The 22,914-nt window shown below is 41.4% G+C and overlaps 1 protein-coding gene across 2 annotated transcripts; it reads left to right on the top strand.

The window, feature by feature from the left end:
* The first annotated feature begins 17,728 nt into the window (after positions 1–17,728).
* On the top strand, positions 17,729–22,563 carry CALCB (calcitonin related polypeptide beta). 2 transcript variants are annotated; one of them, XM_056116171.1, is made up of 5 exons: positions 17,729–17,815; positions 18,856–18,950; positions 19,214–19,351; positions 21,323–21,507; positions 22,067–22,563. In XM_056116171.1, the coding sequence occupies exons 2-4, from the start codon at positions 18,865–18,867 to the stop codon at positions 21,489–21,491; spliced, it is 393 nt and encodes a 130-aa protein (XP_055972146.1). In that variant the 5' UTR covers positions 17,729–17,815; positions 18,856–18,864; the 3' UTR covers positions 21,492–21,507; positions 22,067–22,563. The 2 variants fall into 2 exon arrangements, with proteins under 2 accessions (XP_055972146.1, XP_055972145.1); XM_056116170.1 differs by lacking the exons at positions 21,323–21,507; positions 22,067–22,563 and adding an exon at positions 20,217–20,504.
* The last annotated feature ends 351 nt before the right edge of the window (positions 22,564–22,914 follow it).

Here is a 22,914-nt window from a genome sequence, read left to right as displayed (position 1 = left end):
TGACAGACAAATAAAGTAGTGAATCTAGAACAAGGAAACTATACGGAGCCTTGGGGTTAACTAGCAGGAAGGGGACGAGGATCATGGTTGATTTCTGGACCAAAAAATGAGCTATGTTACAGAGGAATGTTTATGTGTTTAGCAAGATGTTAGAGTATTTTACAAATATCTTGTAGATCTTAATCACTTAAGTGATTAAATGAAGTTGAGATATTGTCTGGAAAAATCCTCTTAAGTTTGCCTCTCTATCAATAAAATCTTGTTTAAGTGCAGTAAGTGCATGCTGCCACATCAGATGAACCAGGATTTGAATTCTAGCTCTGCAGTGATAATAGAGTTTTTATTTGTAGACAATAAAATCACTCTAATTAGCTTAGGCAGAAGAACTTGTTACCAAAGTTGTAGCTTGAATAAATTTTCTAAAGGACAAGAAACTGCATTAAGAACATCTTAGCTTGGAGAAACACTCAAGAACACATAGAACTATCCCAAGGAAACCAAATGCTGCACCTATAATACTTGGTGTCAATAACTGAACTTCCCCCACAACTGCCCTAGAGTAAACAAATGACTCTACCATGTATAGTCTCCAGACAGTGAGATTTCTCTTGTCACCTCTGCCTCTAGGTGTTGGTATAAGAATGTAGACTGCACGAGGCGTTCAGTTTTGGAACAGTCTAGGTAACATATTTCCAATTTTCTAGACTGCATGGTACTGGGTGTTCTACCAGAGTTCCACATGGAAGAACTTGGAAAGAGTGTTAAATGAGCCGGTCTTCTCTGTATGCCAGATCCAGATAATTAGTCATCTGACCTTAGAAAAAATTTTTTAATCATTCTTAACCTTGTTTGTTTTCTTTAATAGCACAATGAAGCTGGTTATGGGACATATCATAAGGTATCAGTGAAGTTTAATAAAATAAATAACAATGCTGTGGAGGTTAATAGGAAAACAGATGATATCACCTATTTTAGGTAAATTACATTTTATAATAAATTTATTATAAATTATTATTATAAATAATATATAAAATTTATTAGGGCGTTTGCCTTGCACGCAGCCAACATGGCCAACCCGAGTTCGATTCCTCTGCCCCTCTCGGAGAGCCCTGCAAGCTACCGAGAATATCTCGCCCGCACGGCAGAGCCTTGCAAGCTACCCGTGATGTATTCGATATGCCAAACACAGTAACAACAAAGTCTCCAATGGAGACGTTATTGGGCCCGCTCAAGCAAATCAATGAACAATAGGAGGACAGTGACAGATATAAAATTTATTATTTTATAATAAATATTTTCAAAGCTATCATTTTGAGAAATATGTTATAGGAGACGGACCCAAAGAAATTGTATGCCCTAATAATAGCCTAAGAAAAAAGCACAAGTCAGATGATGTAGGTTTTCCTCCTCCTCCTCCTCCTCCTCCTCCTCCTCCTTCTCCTCCTCCTCCTCCTCCTTTTCTTCCTCTTCTCTTCTTTTTCTTCTATCCTCCTCCTCCTTCCCTTATCCTGCCCTCCCCCTCTCCTTCATCTTCTTCTTTTCTTTTTTCTTCTTTTTCTTTTCATCTTCTTCTTGTTTTTATTTAGATAACAAGCTTACAATAGTATTAATGTTCATGGTTTTGATGTAGTCACTGCACCTCACAACCACCAAAATATCCAAGATCCCCCACCCCCAGGGTAGTCATATTATTTCAAGTTCATCTCTTCATGCTGCATGACCCCCTTTACTCCTGCTTGGTAATCTCAGTTGTAAAATCCATGGATGAGAATTTGTCATAATTTAATATTAACACATCCTTGTTTGTTTCTCTGTAGACTACAGATGAGTGAAATCATCCTGCAGTTGTTCTTTTCCTGCTGACTTTTTTATATATTTATTTATATATTTTTGCTTTTTGGGGCACAGCCAGTGATGCTCAGGGGTTGCTCCTGGCTCTGCACTCAGGAATTACTCTTGGTGATACTTGGGGGACCATATGAGATGCTGGGAATTGAACCCGGGTTGGCTCCATGCAAGGCAAACTCCCTACCCGCTGTGCTATTGCTCTGGCCCCAACTTATTTTCTTAACATGATACTCCAGTTCCATTCAAGTTGCAACAAATGTGAAGATTTCATTCTTTCTTATAGTTTCACAGTATTTTGAATGAGAATATGCTACAGTTTCTTTGACCCATTTATTTGTGTTTTAGAATGAAGGTTGCTTCCATATATTGATTATTTTAATAAATTCTGCAGTGAACTGGACATGCATATATATTTTTGAATTAATGTTTTTGTGTTTTGTCCTGCTTTTTAAACTGCTTGCTAGCAGCATAATTTCCAATGAGCTCAGTTAGATCTTCTCCCTTTAGAAAATTAATATTTTTGCTAATAGTTGTAACTAGGAACCAGTGATTTGGGATCCTCATTTGGTACCAAAACTATCCTTTCCCAACTTCTCCAAAAATCCAACTGTTAGTGCTGACCCTCTCTCTAATTTTGAACATTTTCACAGTTAAAGAGGGATTGTGGATGCTAGTTACCACTGTTTTCTGGATGGGTGTTACAGAGATACATTAACATCCATACTATGAACATGGAATATTTTAGGATCCTGAGTATCACCTCCCTTTATAGATTCCCTATCACTGTGTCTTACCAGTGAGATCTGACATTCAGTGTGAATTGGGTTTTGACAATAAAAAATTTGGGAGATGTCTTCTCAGTCACTACTCAACCAATCCTCAAGAGAAGTCCTTTACCCCATAGAGAAGGTCCCAGCTAAGCACAGCAAGATTATGATCAAATTTAATTTTTATGAACACATGATGGCAAAGTTTTTGAGAATGAGAGGGAAGCAGGACAGATGATTTTGAAGCAAGCATGTCTGAGATCTTTGTTTGCGTCATTGGTCTGCAGGGCCAGCCCTGACAACATCACTGTTCAGAATTTGATGTCCAGGGCAATTTGTATATTGTATCTACAACATCCCCCCATCTTTCATTTTTCAAAAAGGATTTATTTTTATCCACCAAGTATCCTTCAATTTACTTATCCTAAGGAACTTTGCTTCTTTGGCAACTTTCCTCTGGCTGCATTAGTTGGAAATCTCTCTGATCACCTCTCTTTGGCTGCTGATTCTTTTCTGACTGACAGCATCTAAGAGATGACCTCTCTCCGGGAATAAGCAGAGGGATTTCTCAGGAATAACTGAAAGTCTTTTGGAAAATAAAGGCTCCAACCACTTATAATTTCCCTCTGAGTGCTCGGCAAAGAGTAATAGCTCATGGAAATCTCCTTTTCTGCATTTACCCATTGAGTCCAGCAACTCTTTTTCTGTCTATTTTACAGATCTCTGTGGATGCGACAATAACTTAGCGACATTACCTTTCATGGAAGGTGACACATTTCATATATTTAATATTTAGAGTAGATATGTGAGCACAGTGAAAAAGGATTTTACATTGCAGAGTTGAATGATGACAACACTTTTAATTGAGAAGAGCATTTCTGTACATGAGCCAAAATTCCTTCTCTGGCCACTGGAAACTATTTTTTTAAACTCATCCTACTAGTCTGTCATCAGGTGAAGTGTTTCTTAGGCTGTGTGCCAGTTCTTGGAGGGCTAAGGCACTTGCCTGGACTCTGGCTGCTCACCTCTAGTGCTCTCTGAACAAAGAGTCACCAAGAGTGACTCACATAGAAAACTGTTACTTCATTGTAAGGGTTGAAGATTGAGTTTACCTGAAAAACGAGGACAAGAAATTAAGTGACTAATTGACAATATCAATTACCAAATGACACAGGAGATCATTGAAATCTTTAAGAAGGCAGTTAAGATGAGGACTTTGCCTCCACTGGATTTTTTTGATAGGCGCTTAACTCATGAGTCACAGATGTTCTAAGAGTAGGCTAGTTAGTTCAAGGTTAGTTAGTTCAAGATTAGTTCAAGGGGGCTGATACAATGGCAAGAAGATTTTTTAGTGAATAACTCCCAGTGGGTTCTCAAATGGAAGAAAGGCAGAAGATTACTACCATTTAAAAAAACTGTATTTTAGGTGACATGATTACAACAGCAATATTTTTATGATTTTATTGCACAAAATTACTTCACCTTCACCGCCATGAAGTGCCTAAGACCCTCCACCACTATACTTATGTCCTTCTTGTTTACTTTTCTCCTATTTGAATGGAAGGCAATTACTTCAAGAACATTCTTCATTGAATGGCTGTCTTAATGTTGATTCTATCTTATGTGGATCTCAAAATTAAATTTAAATCCTTTCTTGATTTTCTCAAAAATAGCTGTTCCAACAAAAACAAAAACAAAAGTCAATTTTTTTCAAGATATGAGGCATAAGAAAGAAATCCTCTCATAGATTTCCAGTAAATTTAGTAAATGAGCTAAAATTTTATATTAGGATTTCTGTTCTTCCTCCATTTCTGATACCTAACTCTATCTCCTTTCTGCCAAGGTAAGTGTCTCTTGCTCACTGCCAAGATGAGTAAAGTTTCTTGCTTTCACTTCATTTCTGTGAGTTCTAGGATTCTAGACTTTAGTTATTACCTCTCTCTTTTCAACTATTTTTCACTCTGGCCTAAGATAATGTCAAATTTTGATTCCTCTATTCTTCAGGACAATAACATTTTTTTCTCTTGCCAGAGTGCAAACTTTGCTATCCAAACCCATCAAAGATCCTATAAGAATGTAATGATGCTAAATAAATAAAACATATTTTTGAAAAAGCAATCCCTCCAAACCTATTAAGGGAGCCTAAGAAATAACTCAGTAGGTTGGAGGACACACTTTTCAGGCAGCCTAACTTTAATCCCCAGCATTGCATAGATAGTCCCTTGAACACAGTAAAGAGCAACTCTCAAGCAGTGTACTGGGAGTAGCCTTGGATTACTTTTGAGTGTGACTCCAAAACAAGTAAAAACATAAGCAAAAGTTATTAAGCTACTATTATATATTTAACACACATTTTCTGAAAGGTTATTATGTACCAAGCATTGTTAGTCTGGAAACAAATGTTCTCATAAAATCTTTACCTTCTCAGAGTATACCTGATTCCAATGGGACAATCATATTTATTGCTGTTAGATCAAGACTTTGGTCAATTCTGACTCTTGCATCTGAGAGCTTATTCATTTATTCAGTTGTAAAAGAAATATATCATCCCTGACCCACTGTAAAGAGAAGTATCTGTCTGGGGAGAGACTAAGCTAGGGTTTGTTGACTAGGAGATTTTTCTCTCTGAACACTTCTGAAGGGCTACTGTAAATTTACTTTATGTACATTAGAGCCATTAATAGAGAACAATTAAAGTAATATAAAGATACTATAGTTTACCTGTACAACAACTATTGACTACAACTGGATATCCCCTGGAGTTTGTACTATTCTGTGTGCTTTATTTGACATGGTTGAACTCAGATGATCTTTTATTAAGAACTTCCTGCTTCTTACATATCTGAAATTACTATGAGGGGCAAATGAACATAAATTTTTAAAGTAAGGATTATAAAGTCAGACTGCTAGTTCTTAATGTTCTTAAACTCACTATATGTGCCATTGGACTAGTATTTAAATTCCCTGTCTTCAGTTTTCTCATTTGGAAAGCAAGAATAACAATATCTTCTTCATTTGGTTTCTGTAAGGCAGTAGCTTCTCAATTGGGAACCATAACCTTCTTCAGACCCCCAGAATAATTCAAGGGGGTTAAAGAAAAACAATCATATAAAAGGGTGAATACAGTACAAGACTCTGAGTAAAAAGGTAGGACAAGCGAAGCCACAGAAAGGAAAAAGGCTGGAATGAGGCCATCATCTGGAAAAGGCTGAAAAACACTGTTGTATGTTCTGATGGCAAATATTATGTGGCAACTTAAAAATCAGCTGGTATGTAATATTAAAGTATAATAGACATGTCTATATATTATTTATGAGTGTGTGATTATTTCTAAGGATGTTTTTAGTTGAGATTAACATTTGAGACTGTAGACAGAGTAATGTAGATTGCCCTGCCCAATCTTTCCCATCTGTGGGTAGATATCATCCGAACTGTTGAAACCTAAATACAGTAAGAGACCGAATAAGAGAAAATTATTTCTCTATACAGAACTATCTTTGACTTGGAATATTATTTTTCTTTTTTAGACCTATTACTGAACCACCCATGCAGTAATGGAGACATTACTGGGCCCGCTCGAGCAAATTGACGAACAACGGGAGGGTCTTTTAGGCCTATATTTGAACTGAAACTAAATCATTTGCTCCTCTGGCACTTACTTTGCTTAGGATAGATCTTAAACTTCTCACAATCCATAATCATGTGAATAATTACTTAAAATCTACTTCTCCCTCCATATATATTTATATATACATATATTTAATAGGTAGATAGCCTATCTTTATTTATCTGATGGATTCTGTTTTTCTGGCTTATCTAGACTAATATATAAGAATTATGAAAAGTGATCTCATGGCAGAGCCTGGCAAGCTACCCGTGATGTATTCAATATGCCAAACACAGTAATAACAAAGTCTCCAATGGAGACGTTACTGGGCCCACATCGAGCAAATCAATGAACAACGGGAGGACAGTGACAGTGACAGTGATCTAAATAAGATTCAGGTAAGTATTCAGGTAAGAATTTGTAGTAAGTATTCACATGAGCCCACGAATCTTCAAATTCTTAAGTCCAATCTTTGTGCTGAGCACTTTTTCATGTACTGGACATAAAATAGTAAAAAAGTATTCATGAAGGTATTTACATTTTAACGAAAGATGACAAGAAGACAAGGTAGACTTCAGAGATAATTTCAGAGATAGTTAAGTTCTGTAAAGTAGTAATATCAATTATTGTAATAAAAATATTAAAGAGACTTTGGATCAAGTGGTCTGGAAAGATCTTCAAAGGTTGATAATATTTGATTTTTTAAAAACCTGGGCTTCCTTCATGGAAAGCATCCTCTTCAGCTCATTGAACTCTCTCTCTCTCTGTCTTTCTCTCTGGCCCAATGTTTAACTTAAGTTGAAAACTGAAGAGTAATAAGGAACCAGCCATCAAAAGAGGGTGATGGTATGTGTATTACATGGGTTTGGTCACAGAGGAGAGGATCGACAGATAAGAAAAACCCCTCTAGAAAGAAAACCCTGTTAATATAAATATTCTGGGGCTGGAAATGTATAATTAGTGCTAGAACTTTTCAAAGGCAGTATATGGGTGAGGGACACCAGCAATAGAGGACAATAGAGTGATGATAATTGTCGTGACAAATGTACAGATAGGTCTTGTAGAAGGCCATGCAGAAGAATGTCTGTTTGAAAAATTATGGATAAATATTTTCAGGGGGAAAGAATTTAGACCATACCTGGTGGTTCAGAGCTAACTCTTAATTCTGCATTGAGAGATCACTCCAGGCAGGGCTGGAGGGTTCATATAGTTTCAGAGATGCAACCCAGGTTGATGCAAGGCAATATCCCTACACACTCTCCAACACCAAATATTTAAATTCCTATCTTCACTATGCTATAGAGTTGTGAAAAGAGAAGTCACTGTCACTGTCACTGTCCTCCCGTTGTTCATCGATTTGCTCAAGTGGGCCCAGGAACGACTGCACTGGAGACTTTGTTGTTACTGTGTTTGGCATATCGAATACATCACAGGTAGCTTGCCAGGCTCTGCCGTGTGGGCGAGATACTCTCGGTAGCTTGCTGGGCTCTCAGAGAGGGGCAGAGGAATCGAACTCGGGTCGGCCATGTTGGCTGCGTGCAAGGCAAACGCCCTACCACTGCGCTATCGCTCCGATATATTATGCTTTTGAAATATTATACTTATATATAGAATGGCAACCCTCAAACCCAAGGGACTAGTTGGAAAACTACTGTAATTGTATATGTGATAGACAAACAATGGTGGCCAGAACTGGGGCCCCTAGTTGCTGTGATTTAAATGTTTATGGTCCCTTGCCTCACCTCTGAATAAATTCATAGATTGAAAATCTAGTGACACATGGTGATATTAGGAGATTGGGGCCTTTGGGAGGTGATTAGTTATAAGGAAAGTGCCTTCAAGAATGACATCAATGCCCTTATGAAAGAGATTCCAGAGATTCGCCCTCTGCCATGTAAGGATGCAAGAGAAGTCTTTGACTTGCAGGATTCTCATTCATCATGTTGGCACACTGATCTTAGGCTTTCAGTCTCCAGAACTCAAAATAAATTTCTGTTGCTTCTAAGGTAACTAGTCTGCTTTGTTTTGTGATAACAGACTTAACAGACTAAAACAATAAGTGAATGAATAAGAAGGGTGCTTGAGGTGGGACACCAAAGTTAATAGAAGTTATTAATGGTTTGAATATAGAAGAAGGTAAAAAAAGGAATTAAGGATTATAGCCAAAGTTTGAACTGAATCCACTGGTTTTGATGATGGTATTTTCTGTGATGGCCAAAGTTGGGGAATAACAAATTTGGAAAGAAAATAATCCCCAAATTACTTCTGGGGTAGGAGGAGTTAAAAGGAGTAAAGATGTGCTATAAATAAAATAAAAAGAGTGAAATTGTATGTAACATGTCCAATAGCTACTTTCCCAAACTCGTTCTTGCATCTTCTTAAAGGAAATTACAAATTAAAAAGCATTATTCTCTTATCCTTTTGGAGATAGATTTCCTCACACAATTTAGGTTCTGGCAGCCAGAGGCATTCATTAGCATTTGGAAGGAAAAAGAAAGCATTTAAAAATGTTGGCCCTGTAAGAGGAGACTGGGTATTCTGGGGCACACTTGGAGACCTTTGGACCAAAAACTTCTATAAGTAAGCTATGAACGTAGTATGGCCAGGAAATTTACTTTTACTTCCAGTCTGTGGCTATGGCTGGTTTCTCTTGAATAGATTACTTCTAGACATGTATCAGGGAGTTTATGTTGATTCCTTGACTTTTAAAAATATCAGTAGAGTATTCATTACCTTGTAACAAATACTGTCATGTTTAAATTCCCGTTGAGGATTCTATTCTGTTCAATTTAGTACCTTAATAGGAGGTTAAATAGTAACAATCACGATTATTGACAAGAGTTGTTATGCCATTTTCCATAGTACTCAACTTTCAGGTACTTTTACTGGCATAAAATTTTTAATTTATTATATATATATATATTTTTGCTTTTTGGGTCACAACTGGCAATGCACAGGGGTTACTCCTGGCTCTGCACTCAGGAGTTACTCATGGCAGTGCTCAGGGGACCATATGGGATGCTGGGAATAGAACACAGGTCAGCCACGTGCAAGGCAAACGCCCTACCCGCTGTGCTATCTTTCCAGCCCCAAAATTTTTAATTTTAAACCACTTGGTAGGTTTATGAAAAGACCTATGGACAAAAGTAGTGCCTGGGCCTGAACCAAAGACAGTTGCATGCAAGACAAGTGACTTAAACCCTATTTTATCTCTCAAAGCAATCAATCAATTACTGTCCTCCTGTTGTTCATCGATTCTTTCAAGCGGGCCCAGTAATATCTCCATTGGAGACTTTGTTGTTACTGTGTTTGGCATATCGAATACATCACGAGTAGCTTGCCAGGCTCTGCCGTGCGGGCGAGATACTCTCGGTAGCATGCCGGGCTCTCCGAGAGGGGCGGAGGAATCAAACTCGAGTCGGCCATGTTGGCTGCGTGCAAGGCAAACGCCCTACTGCTGTGTTATCACTCCAGCCCTGGACAAAAATAAGCCAGGTTTAATTATTTTCAACAAGAAACAAACAAAAAAAATCACTTGTAATTATCTGGCCAAGGAAACTTCTAAGATGCTAGGTTTGAGAAAATAAGTTCTGTTCAATAAGAAATAACAGTTGACTCACAAAAACTAATAAATTGGGCTTGAGACATTCTTCTTTGATTTCTTTCCAGAGTAAATGGGTTTTTGACAACACTTCCTTTCTACTTTCCTTGGAAGAGAAAGCTTCTATTTGGGTTTGATTTTGTGCTATAAGTTAAAAGAGTACCTTTATTTATTTATTTATTTATTTTGGTGTTTTCCAACTGTTGAAAGGGGCATTGAAACTAACTCACTCTAAGACTCAGGGGTTACCAAAGGGTTTTGTGGATACTCTGAGAAAAAAACCATAGAAATCCCATGGATGAGAGTAACCTATGAGGTAATGAGGTGAGGGCAGCCTTTCTTGCCTATTGCTAACACTCTTTGAAATGTAGTAAGGTTGGGAAACTTATTTTTTGTCTCTTTCTATGGAGGATCATGAAGTAATGAGAGACTGTAATAACCGCTAGGGCTAGAGCCACCGGCCTCAATGCCCCACAGTAGTTAATTAACGTATCATACCCATTTACTTTTAAGATACTCTACCTGACAGTTATCTCTGGCCTTAGAAATTTGTCCATGCAGGAGTAGCTAGATGTGCTGAAAAGTTAGTAATCCTGGGAGCACTTCTCAATTGGTCATGGACTGAGGTTGGTAGATAAATAACTTATGTCCTGGGTGGCATAATGCCAAGACTTTTCCTCTAGTGTCCCAGAGTGTTGCCTCCAGTGTCTCCAGTTATCTGTTTAGTATTGCACTGCAACGGGTTTCTTCCCTTCACTGTTCACTTCTTTGCTCCCTTACTATTGCAATTCCCAAATAAATAGTATATACCCATATTCTTATCTTAGGACCTGCTTCTAAAGAGCCCCATTAAGACAATTATCATTTGTATTACACATACTGTTTTAAGCACTTTGTTACATGTTTACTTTTTACACCAGCCTCATGAGCATCATTAATTCTCCCTATCTTACAAAAAATATTCAGAAGCATAGAAAATTCAAGTTCAAGTGATTTGTCTATTGTTAGACAGCTAATAGGTGCGACAGCCAGAATTTGAATAACATTGTTCCCAAGAGTCATTCTACCATCTTTCATAACCTTATAGAAAATGTAATTAAAACACATTTAGGTGGTGAGCTGAAAAATACCCTCCCCCGACCCCAAATAATAATAATTTCCTACAAAGAAACAGAAGAAAATCCTTAGTAACTTCCTGACTAAAGAAGTTGGTCAAGGAAACATCTAGGAGACTATTTTTAAGAAATAGAGTCCATTCAGTAAGAAATAAGAACTAGTGGTTGTAAAGCTAGCTCAATCAGTATAACACATACCAAGGACATGTGATACCCTAAGTTTGTCTTTTAGTACTCCCTTGTTGCTTGGGTGTAGCCTAAACATTCTTAAGTGTGGCCCTGGGAACTTCAAGAACTACTAAGTGTGGACCCTATAAACATTAAATTGATTTACAAAAAATAATAAATAGGAGTTTGGGATTCCCTTTACAATTAACTACAGTTTTAATCCAGCACTAATGAGTTTTTGCAACATATTATTTATATGTCTTGAATCTATGTATTTAACCTTCAGTTTATACTTTTAACCAATAGTCTGTAATGTCCAATATAGTAGTCACCAGTTACATACAACTCTTTGCTTTTAAGTTGGTTAAAATTAAATAAAAATTTCAGCTCTTTAGTTGTACTTTCTATATTTCAGGTGCTCAAGAGCCACATGTCGCTGGTAGCTATTGTGTTAACCACATACATAGACTATTTCTACAATTGCAGAAATATTCTATGTTGATACAAGTCCTGTTATGCCATTACAAATAGACTTCTCTTTAAAACTCATGGTCTTCTCAAGCATCCTTAACACAGATCAACATTGAAAGAAATCACAGAAACTTATTTATCCTGAAGTATCTTCTCTAGAGGGCATAGTAAATAAAAGTCTAGAAAAGAAAGAAATAACCTCTGAGAGGCTTAAATAAATGTCCCAAGCCAATCCATTAGAACTCTCTATACTACATGTAAGAGATGCTCAGATCTTCTCTTGATACTTTTTATGTTTGGTTTAGTCCAGACAATTCAACTAAGAATGCTACTATTATTTTACTGATGACATTGAGTTAGAAGATGAAAATTCTAGTAGACTATATCTGGAATTAGAGATTTTTATTAATAGGAACCAGAAGAAACTGTCAAAATCTGAAAACGTGGCCCTAAGATCCTCACTATAAAGATTTCAAAATCTATAAAACATTATTAATAATTTTGTCTGAATATAGAATAATTGAAAATGATGGACCAAGAGCTCAGAAGTATAGCATCTGGGGTCAGCAGGTGTGGAGGTCAATAGCTCTGCTAACTTAGCCCTAACTCAGGAAGCAGACTCTGCCTGGTATACTCTGATGATGACTGTGAGTCATCAAGAGAAGGTTAAGAGGCAAATATAATGCTTTTTTAAAAAAAAGTTTCTATCCAAAATGGTGCTTTAGCAGGTGTCTTTTTCCTTTAGAGTGTGTTCCAGTTATCTGGGTAAAAACTTTCATTTCTCTGAGAACATTAAATGCAGGAAATTTTATTCTAATTAGCTTTACAAGAAAGTTTTAAGGACCTGTATTCCTAATATTTTTCAGTGTAGAACAATGCTCTCAGACAGGGAAGAGAGAGCCAATTTGGGTCCTGTGAATCTGAGCCAAGAGAGAATTTTAATCATTTCAGAGGAACCCAACCTGAGTAATTCCTTGACGTCATTCACTAAGTCTATCCACCTCTCAGAGTGACCAGCTTGGGTCTAGGCCATCAGGCTTTGCTCATTTGCTGGCAGGCACAGACAACTCTAAAAATATTCTCTAGAAGGGACTTCTGCAAATTAGAAGTTGGCATCTTTATTACTCTTGGGTTTGAAGAGAGAATCCTCCAGGCAGGTGACCTTTGATGGGGAGTGGGAATAGGTTTAGGTCAAGTAGTAGATTCAATGTGATTTATGTGCTCTGCCAAACCATTATGGTATTCTTGTGTCAATCCCTTTGACTAGTTAAACAGGAAGAAAAGCAATGCAAAGACAGATATAAAGACAGTCGAGGAGGGTTGTGAGCAGTTTGATGCTGGTGGACTGCAGAAATTTGAATACCAACAAATTTCACATACCTTAACACTACTGTAACCATTTCACCTAAACCATAATAAAAAATAAAATTAAAAAAATCCTCAGTTATTTCTAGTATTGTCTCTAAGTAGGGCAGGAAAAACCATCAAGAGTCTAGGATCCTAGATGGGCTTTGAGTAATTAGCTATCTCTTTTAATGAAACTAGAGGAGGAATTGGAAATTGACATGATAACAAGCATTGGAAAAGGATAGTTAGACCCAAGATTTTCTTTAAAATCCTATACAGTTAGAAGACTGCCCTTCCAGGTCCCTGTGGGGTTGGAGGATTACCACGATGGATGGTAAAACTCTCAGATGCCTTCCTCATTTATCAGCATATACTTTAGCCCAGCCCCCATGAGAACTCATTTTAAGGCAAATGAAAAGATCTGCTCATTGAAGAGGGGGGGTCCCTGCAATAAAACTGTGATGTTGTTTCTCAGAAAATTGTCCTATATTTAGTCTCGCCAAGAGACAATGCAGCAACCTCCATCTTCTCATTAGGACTTGTTTCCTCCCTCTTAAATATAAACCAGCATCATGGTGAATTAGACGTGTAAGAATGACCTCAAATATGAAGAGAAAAAAAGCAAATAGCCTATACTTAATAGCTGAAGCAAGCTCGTAGATGCTGCAATCAATAAAAAAAAAAAAGCAGTAAACAGTAAGGCAGTTTTAAAAAGAGCTCTATAAAATTAAAGATGTGATAAATAGAATTGAAATCCATAAAGTTCAACTGAAAAAAATGAGAGAAGAAAATTATTAAGAAATAAAGCAAGAAAGTTTCCTGAAGTGAATGACATAGAATTGTTATTATTCCCACAATACTCATAAAATAAATAAATAAAAATCCACAATAAGGCACAGAGGCATATCTTCTTTCAACTTTATTTATTTATTTATTACTTTTTAGTGAAGCTAGATAGTTCTTTAAAAAAAAACACTTACTTAGAAAGATTTGTGGGGGAGAGAAGAAAAGGAACATGTGTTCAAATAAAACACTGAGTTTGAAAGACCAAGTAAGCAAGCGAGCAAAGAGATATAGAGACAAGTGAGATATGTGTTCAAAAAAACACAGGCTTGAAGAGCAAGCAAAACTTGAACAGTTATGGGGGAGAGAGAGACAAAGACAGAGAGAGACAGAGGGAGGGAAAGAAAAAGAGAGAGGGAAAGAGAGAAGGAAAGAGGTGAAAGTATAAAGAAAGGAATGGAGAGAGGAAGAGAGAGAGAGAGAGAGAAAGAGAGAGAGAGAGAGGTGGGGGTAATCTTACATTCCTCCCTGCCAAGGAGAGGAAAATGAAAAGGAGTTATTCTACATCACACTGGAAATATCATTTAACACTACTTTCAAAAATCTGAGTGAAAAATAATTTGTAACTTGAGAGTTCTGTTTCAAGAATATCTACCATATAATGATAGCTAAGAACAAGTAAATAAAAATATGTTTTAAAGCTTTTGTGCTGTGAAATCTGTTTCTCTAAGTATTATTTAAAAATATTAAAGTGATTACACAAAATACAGTATGAAAAAGCTGTTTTGAGCTGATTTAAAAATGAAGATATTTCTGGGAAACGATTCACTGTGAATTCTCTTGCTACTCAGTTTGATTGGGAATGCCTTGAAGCCCAGAACAGTTCCAGGGAAAACAAAATGTAATTTTCTCAGGTTAGAAAACAGATTATTTTATTGACTTTTTCTTTCATTCATTCACTAATATAGTATAAAGAATGGTATGAGAACTGCCTTGTTTTATTTTTCAACCAATGAACTTTTAGAGAGATGCTCTCAGTACTTCCTCTTACATAGATTTCAGAAAATTATCGCCAGAATTCCGGTTCCTTTTATTAAATAAAAAAGATTGTGTTTTTGGATCAAAAGTCTGCTTTCCCAACTAATGGATCTAAATTGTGTCTACGGCTCAGTTTAACTTGGCGTGAATTCACTGCTGACTCTGACAGAAGCCTTGCAATCTCCATCCATTCATCCCTTCCGCGGAACACTTGCAGGCACCTACTATGCCTCAGACCCTACGCAAAGACTTGCAGAAGGTAATTGTTGAAGAATTTGGAGCGTTCAGAGCTAAAAGACCTGGCAGGAGCACCCCAGGAGGTACTCCTGGAACCTGGTATAAGACACTGTTAAGATCCATCTCCAGGCCCAGCGATCTTTCTTCTTGAAAGTTTAAGGGGTCCTCCAACTCCCAGGACCCAGAAAACCTTCACCTACCTCGCTGCCGCCAGCCTTCCCTCCACCCTGACGCCTCCTCCCCCAACCCTCCACACCAGTTTATAGGAGCTGTAAGCGACCCTGCTAAGTTAGTGCTTGTTCTTTGTCAGTCTCACATAACGTAAAAACCCTAGTGACCCAGACCCCGTCGTCTGTACCTGCACCAGCCTTCTGGTCTTCAGTTCAAAGACTTCAACCCCTCCCCCCACGCCCCTACAGCACCCCTTAGGAAGGCAGAATCTCAGTCCCGCCCCTCTTGCACTCCTTCAAGGGGCCCTGGCACAAAGGAGCTACTGCTGATAACCTCTAAGGAAGGAGCCTGGTATATCCTTCCTGGGGCGCTGCAGAAGTTCCCTTCTCTCCGTTTGGTCCTGCCCTGCACCAGACACACATGCTGGACCTTTTCTCTGCCTCCCCAGAGCTCAGAGAAAAGCTGTGGCGACCGCAGCTGCTCTCCCAGCGCTCAGCTACAGAGGCGGTGCTCTGGAAAGAGGCTGTGCAAAAGGCAGAGGCATTGGGTATAGAACCTTCTGCCGCACTTTTCCACTGGCTGCCCCCTGGCTTGGCGGGAATCTCTCCCGGGCTTTATGGGGCTTTGGGAGAAAGGGCTCTTTGGCAAAGGCCTTCTCAGTTGCACCCAAACACCAGCACCTCTCTTTGGATGTTAAGATACCTTCTCTTTGGGGAGCAGAGCTTTCTGGTATTGGCATTGGAGTCCTATCTCTCTGCCTTCAGTCTGCAAACAGGTTGGAGCCATGTTTTTAGGTGCCTGAGAGCATCCCCAGGGGTCATGGGGGGCCGAGTTGGGGACATTCGCAGCCTCTGTGCAAGTTTCCTACCAGCACAGCTGACCTTCAAGGGTCACCCAGGTCCTAGTCAGGGTTTGGGGGAGAATGTTACTTGGAGTTTCTGCTGTCCAGGTGCTGGGCCTCCAAGTGAGTTCCTGCAGCAGAAATGCAGTCTTGAAGGGTTTAGACAGGCATGCTCGAGCTTCTATCTAACCCACAGAAGCAGTAAGTACCAGTCACCAGAGTCACCAGAATCCCCTGAGTTTTTTGGTTCTGTTTGCCTTGTACCCCAGAGAGTGCCTTCCTGAAGTTAAGGAGGAATAGGGGGCACAGGTCTGGGTGGAGGGGTTGATCTGGAAAGGGGAGTGGGAAGGGGAGGCAAAGACAGAATCAGTCATTGAGAAAGAGCTTGTTAGGGGCCTGCAGCAAGTGGCTCCCCCCCCCCCCCATTTCTATCCTACTTCTCCCAATCCCAACCCTAAACCACTGCGCTCACTTGTCAGGTGGTGCCAACATCTCCACGTCTTTCTTTTGGGTTGAAAGGAAAGGGTGAGTCCCTAGGTGTAGACATAAGCACGTGCGTGCTGGAAACCAGTGTGCACCCCCCATGCACTTACATAAGTGCCCGCTCACAAGAGCAGGATGCGGGAGGTTGCGTTCACGGCTGGCAAAGAGGTCTGGAGGGCTGGGATGGGGCCCTGGCGGACAGGCTTTCAGACGTGGCTAGGGCGTGTCTGGTGCGGGGGCGTTGTTTGCGGGAAGGTCGGGGAGTGGAGGTGCAAGCCCAGTGTATGGCGCACGTCCAGGTCGTGGGTGCTGGACGCTCTCCCAGAGTAAAGCGTGCGTGCTCACCCCACCCGTCTGGAAGGTGCGAGGGGCTCCTGCGAAAGTTCCAGAGCTGTCCTTTGGGCTTGTGGTGCTTTTTTGAGAATCTGTGCCGCCCCCTCCCTCGCCCCCACTGGGCCGGCTAGCAGTCAAGTGCTTCAGCGAAGTAGGACGGGGGTGTGGGGCACACATGAGCCCCTTCCACGGTTTGGCAAACAGAACACGGGCAGCTGTGTCAACCAAGCCCAGTGCGGTCGAGTGGGGTCCCGAGGGAAGGGGAGGGGTGCAGAACCCGTAACCGAGGATTAGAGGATAGAAGGTGGGGGGGCTCTCGCTTTCTGTGCAGCGGGACCACCTGAGCTCCCTCCCGGGACGGGCGAAACTTCGCTGCCAGACTCAGCAGAGGAACTTTTCTGGGCCCGGCAAACAGGTGCGGGATGCAAGGAAATTGGGCGAAAGGAAACTGGGGGGAGTTGAGTGTCCACAAGGATCAGTCTTTCCAGACCCTTTTCCTCCAACCTCGGCGTCCCCTGCCCCTGCGGTATTTCGCGTTGGACATCCCTGTAGGAGCCAAGGTTGCAGCTCAGCTACTCGGGAAGTCCAGGCGTGGCAGCAAAGGGATGCGAGGCCGGAGTTCAGCATCAGGAAAAGTGTGAGAAGAGGCTCTAGTCCCTTGGCGTGGCGGGCGCCCAACTCTCCCGCCTTTGCCCCCACTTTCCGGAGTCCGACGCTCTGCACCCTCCCCGCAGCCCTCCCGCTCCCCAAAGCAATGACCTCATTGCCAGTGACAGGCGGGGAGGGTGGTTCCGCTCCCTGGAAGCGGTGCAGGAGCAAGAACAATGACGCAGTCGGAGGTGGGTCGGTCCTGGCCACTTCGGATTGGCCGTGCGGGCCCGTGGCGACCCCCCTCCCGCTCTCCCAGGGATAAGAGGCGAGAGGCGGGCGGGGAAGACGCCCACAGCAGGCGTCGTGTCCACCCGGTGGCCGCTCCTCGCGCTCTCCTGGAACTCGGACTCGCAGGTGAGAAACTTTTCACTGCTTTGGATCAGTTTGCTAATTGTTTCACCTGCCTGCCTGCCTCTCTCTTGCCTCTTCAGGCCCTTCTCAGCCCACCGACTACCAGGGGCTCCTAGCTCTGGGTGGCTGGGACCCCTCAGCGCTTTCTTCTGACCAGCGCCTGAAACCCACGCACCTCGGGGCTTCTCCTGAGCTCAGAAAGCTCCCCAAACCCGCGCCAGCCTGCGGCGCTGTATGGCGCCCGAGGTGGGGTTCTAGGGGCGTGCCTCAATTCCAGATCCTGCCCTTCTTCAGTTTCTGGGTATCCTGAGCTATTAGTGTCCTCAGGGATCACGTGCGTTACCTTGAACTTTCCTCCTGGACATTTCCAGCCCACCAGGGCAGTGTCTCTAGGGCGTTGTTAAGAACCTTGTTGGTGGAGACAGAACAAGCAAAAAGGTGGGCTCACCTGGGGCGCTAGCACCCAGTAGCTGCTGCTGCATAGCTTTGCAGCCCAGGTGGGCCAGTTTCCGGCAAGAGACACAAATAAGCGGCACATTATTACTTTTCCTAACTCCATCCCTATGGGTTAACCATGAGCTTTTCTTTTCAGTTTTCCACACCTACCTTTCTATCCCCATGATTGTGAGAGGTAGCACACAGGAGAGGGTGGTCCCAGGTTTCTTGGACCCCCGAGAAGTCTGGCATAGTAGGGGAGCAAATTTACCAGAGAGTGATTTTCCACATGGGTCCCTTGGCATTAGCACCCTGGCGTGCATATTCCTTGATTTCTACAGGGGAAATCTGGAATTTCCCACCTACAACCCTTGATACCTGATTCTGTCCTACCAAGCTATTCTCTGCAGTGGGTCTTTTGGGATTCCCAGCAGACTGTTGGAAAGTGAGCAAAACTCAGGTTTGAAAAGTTGGGGGAGGGGGGTATCATCTGACTGAGGTCACCAGGTCCCAACTCTTCCTGGGGCAAGAGTGGGACCTTGGTCTGTGAGCTCCAGGTCTTGCTTGGCCTGGGTGGAGCAGTAACATCCTTTTATTTTCATTTTCAGTGAGGAGTCATGGGCTTCGGGAAGTCCTCGCCACTCCTGGCTTTTAGCATCTTGGTCCTGTGCCAGGCAAGCAGCCTCCAGGCAGCACCCTTCAGGTGAGACAGCCTGAAGTCAGGGCATTTCCCTGCCACTGCTTCTGGGGTCAGACAATTGTATGCCTTTGAAGTCAGAGCCAGTATGAAGCTCTTGGTGAATCAGCAACCCCAGGACCTGGTCTGAAGTCCATATAGGCTGCGAGTGGAGGACATAGAGGGACATCCTTAGGGGAGGTGACAGGGACCGAGAAGCCTGGTTTCTTATCTTGGGATAAGAGAAGCAGGGACTCAGAACCTGTGTTGGGTTTGCTTCCCTTCCTCAGGTCCTCCCTGGAGAACCTTTCAGACCCTGTTACCCTTAGCGAGAAGGAAGGGCGCCTCCTGCTGGCTGCGCTGCTGAAGGCTTATGTGCAAGGGAAAACCAATGAACTGGAGGAGGAGCAGGACACCGAGGGCTCCAGGTAAAGCTTCCCACCTTACCCTAGTATACCCAAGAGCACGAGACCCAGAAAGGTAGGAAAGACTGCATCTGGCCAGGAGTTCAGCAGGATCCTTTAACAGAAATTGGTGTTCTAGCCCTCCTGCTCACTGGAAGTCCAGGAGCAGCTAGAGGGGCAATGGTTAGACACATTATAAAATAATCCATTCCTGAGAGATGTTAGGAAATGAAATATGGTGGTATCACTTACCCCGAGTGGTCTTGCCATCCAGCACTGGTTCAGTTAGGATTGGAAAGTGTGAACTCAGGGAATCGACCTAGTTGGTATACCTCAGAATGTTCTAGAAATTTAACCGGTGCATGTATTTATTATTCTTTTGCATCTGCAAGGAACCCTCATTTCACAGTTGAAAGTTTAAACCAAAGGGTTTACAGAGGGTGAGATCAGGTAGAGCAATCAATATTTGAGGTGGGTCTGGGGTCTTTAGATGTAGAATCTGTGGATGTGCATGTAGTCCTGGGGCCGCATCCCCGTGCATTCTGAGCTTGGAATACATACCAACCCCTGGGATGACCCCAGCACCGGCCAGTCAGAGGTGCCACTTGCAGCTGCATTGTCTCTGAGAAACTCTTGCAGAATGCAGACTGCGCAGCATGAGAAATGGCAGTGAAACCCTCCTACCCCACTACACCCTTCCCCATGTCTGTCCCAACTCAGCCTGCCGCCTCTCCGTTTCCTAAGGGAGTCTGTGGGAGCAGCCCACCTTCCTGCCTGCCCCTGCTGTTCCTTGGCATCATGTGTCCCCTTCCCAATCTAACCATCTGCATGACATTCCATAGGTGAAGATCTGCTGCATGGTATTGTTTGGCATGTTTTTTCCCTGCAGTCTTGATGTCTCCAGAGCTAAGCGGTGCAGTAATCTGAGTACCTGTGTGCTGGGCACGTACTCGAAGGACCTGAGCAACTTTCATACCTTCTCTGGCATTGGCTTCGGGCCTGACACACCGGGCAAGAAAAGGGACTTAGCCAGCAACTTGGAGAGGGTCCATCACCCTCCCTTCTGGGCACCCCAAGATGCAAACTGAACTCTTTCCACTCCATCCTGAGTTCTTTTCTTGCTCCCATTTATGAATGTAATGCATGTAGCTTTCCCTCAGATTCCTTCTTAAGTTGGTATTGGTAGCTTTGTTTATGACAGAGAATGTTGGGGACTTTGGAATGAAAGGAACGAGATTAGAATTCATAGATGAGCATAATTCACAGGTTCCAGATGAGAGTGAAGGAAACTTTTTGAGACACCTGAGGATTTCATGGCAGAGTTTACCAATTCCTGCTTCATCCCTCATGCCTCACCATTGATGAATAAATCTATTTTCTAAAAGAATATGCACATGGTAGTCATTACTCTGGTCTGTCTAAGGTAGGAGTGCAGGAGAGCATAGGATCTACCTTAAGGTAACTAGATAGAGGGTTTGTGAGAGGCACCTAGAACCAGCTTCAGCACCAAAAAAATGGAAGTGCCAAGAGGAACAAGTAAGCCCTTTTGGGGTGGGGAAGAAGCTTCAAACACTATGCTCTACCTCTTCCAGGTAAGATTTCAGAAAACTTTCTTTTCCCAGAGAAAGTGATTTTATAAGTGCCTATAGTTGCAGTACGGCCTTGGTATGCTCCTTGTATGCTTCTGCGTTGGGTGGGCCTTTGCTGGCCACTAATTCCTAGTCCCAAAGGGAACGTGTAAGGAATGATAAGTGTAGGTTTCAGCCATGAACTGGGTTCTCTCCCCACCCACCCCCACCCCAAATCCTCCTCCCCAAGTTAGTAAAGGCTGCCAGGCCATTTCCTCTAATAGCTTTGATAATTGCATTTAGAAGAAACACTTATTCTTAATGGTTTGTGGAAGGGTTGCTCTCTTCTCGTGATAGTCCCTTGGGGTAGGCTGCTCCCTCAGTCTCTCTCTGACAGGCCTTCTCTTTCTCTCCATCCTGCAATCAGCGTCACTACCCAGAAGAGATCCTGCAACACTGCCACATGTGTGACCCATCGGCTGGCAGGCTTGCTGAGCAGATCTGGGGGTGTGGTGAAGAGCAACTTTGTACCCACTGATGTGGGCTCGGAAGCCTTTGGCCGTCGCCGCCGGGACATTCAGGCCTCAGCAGCTTAATGACTCCAGGAAGAAGGTGACTGACTGACAGGTTAAAGTTATGCAGTGGCATAGTTTGTAGAAGAGAAAAGGAAAAAACAGTAAAACAAAATTTGTTTCCTTTGTGAAAGGAGTGGGGAATTGCAAACCTTCACCAATGGTCTTATGAAGATTCAGAAAACCTTCTGTCCAGGTTCAATTTTCACAGATTTAGACTACACAACTATAATCAGAGTATTATAATAAATTCTACTGGTGAGAGTTGGAAAAAATTGTATATATATATATATATATATTTATTTTGCCTTGAAAGTCTTCATGCATCTCATATTCATAGGCAGTTTAATGCTAGACCCCAAGGGACAGTGTTACATCGGCTTTGGGGAATCAAACTAGGGTCCGTCACATGGCAAAGATGCACTTTTATCCCAGCATTATCTTTCTGGCCTATTATATTCATAATTTTAAATACTAATAGTTAGAGAAGCACCAAATATTCTCTTCTGTAATAACTATGATTATTCCCTTCTCATCTTTTTTTTCTGTTTCTTTTTTTTCTCTCCTTTCTCTTCATTAATTTTTTTCTTTTTTTGCAGGTTACCATGAAGCTGAACTCACCACTTTCTTTAATTTCTGTTGAAAACAATTTGGTGAGAAAGCCCCATGGAAGATGTACATGTTTGCATCCTAATAGATATTGAACCCAAATACCTTTGTCACTTGAAAGGAATGAAACGGAATGCAAAATAAGTTAACTCCATACTTGTGTGCATCCTTTTTCATATTTGATTCTATGTGCAGTAAAAGTGATGGCATCTCTCACAGGCTTTTCTGGTAGCAAATTGTTTTTTTTTTTTTGAGAGCTTAATGTTGATTGTGACCACTCTGCCATACCTTGAAGGTACATGAAGTCACTGCCTCTTGCGGGTCTGAGGACACATGGAATCGATGATGCTATGTCTTGTTAACTAAAAAAATGATTGTATTATTGTTTAAGGCAATGTCAAAATATTGTCCATTTGTGAACTTCATCAAGATTAAAAACATATTTTGGATACACTTGTTTTCAAAATCCTGATTGTTCATTTCAACTTGCTTTCCTATACAATAATGGAAATTATTAAGTATCACAAATGTGTTATGTAAGATATATAATATATGACTTAATTATTATGTTATTAGTGGTAAAATTATTAAATAATAAACTAATAAAATTTTATGACAAGTTACTCATACTATAAGTTATAGTATATATTGTTGGTATATTAAATTTATATAGTTTATATTATGTATAATCTTTATATGATGATAATGATAATTATTATTACTACTGACATTTTTTGAGTGCTTACTATGGGCCCATTCATATTAGGTGCTAATAACTTTTTTTTGCAGACCAGCAAGGACATTTCTGCAGACTGGTACTGCTGGTTCACAGACCAAT

This window comes from Sorex fumeus, unplaced genomic scaffold (genome assembly GCF_029834395.1).
Source record: "Sorex fumeus unplaced genomic scaffold, SorFum_2.1 ptg000030l, whole genome shotgun sequence".
Taxonomy (NCBI): domain Eukaryota; kingdom Metazoa; phylum Chordata; class Mammalia; order Eulipotyphla; family Soricidae; genus Sorex; species Sorex fumeus.
This window is presented reverse-complemented; position numbering and strand designations above follow the sequence as displayed.

Excerpts from the sequence above, each read along its gene's own strand:
- CALCB (XM_056116170.1), top strand. The coding sequence starts at position 18,865 with ATGGGCTTCGGGAAGTCCTCGCCACTCCTGGCTTTTAGCATCTTGGTC. Across the intron at positions 18,951-19,213 it reads CTCCAGGCAGCACCCTTCAG|GTCCTCCCTGGAGAACCTTT; the intron begins GTGAGACAGCCT and ends TCCCTTCCTCAG. Across the intron at positions 19,352-20,216 it reads CAGGACACCGAGGGCTCCAG|TCTTGATGTCTCCAGAGCTA; the intron begins GTAAAGCTTCCC and ends TTTTCCCTGCAG.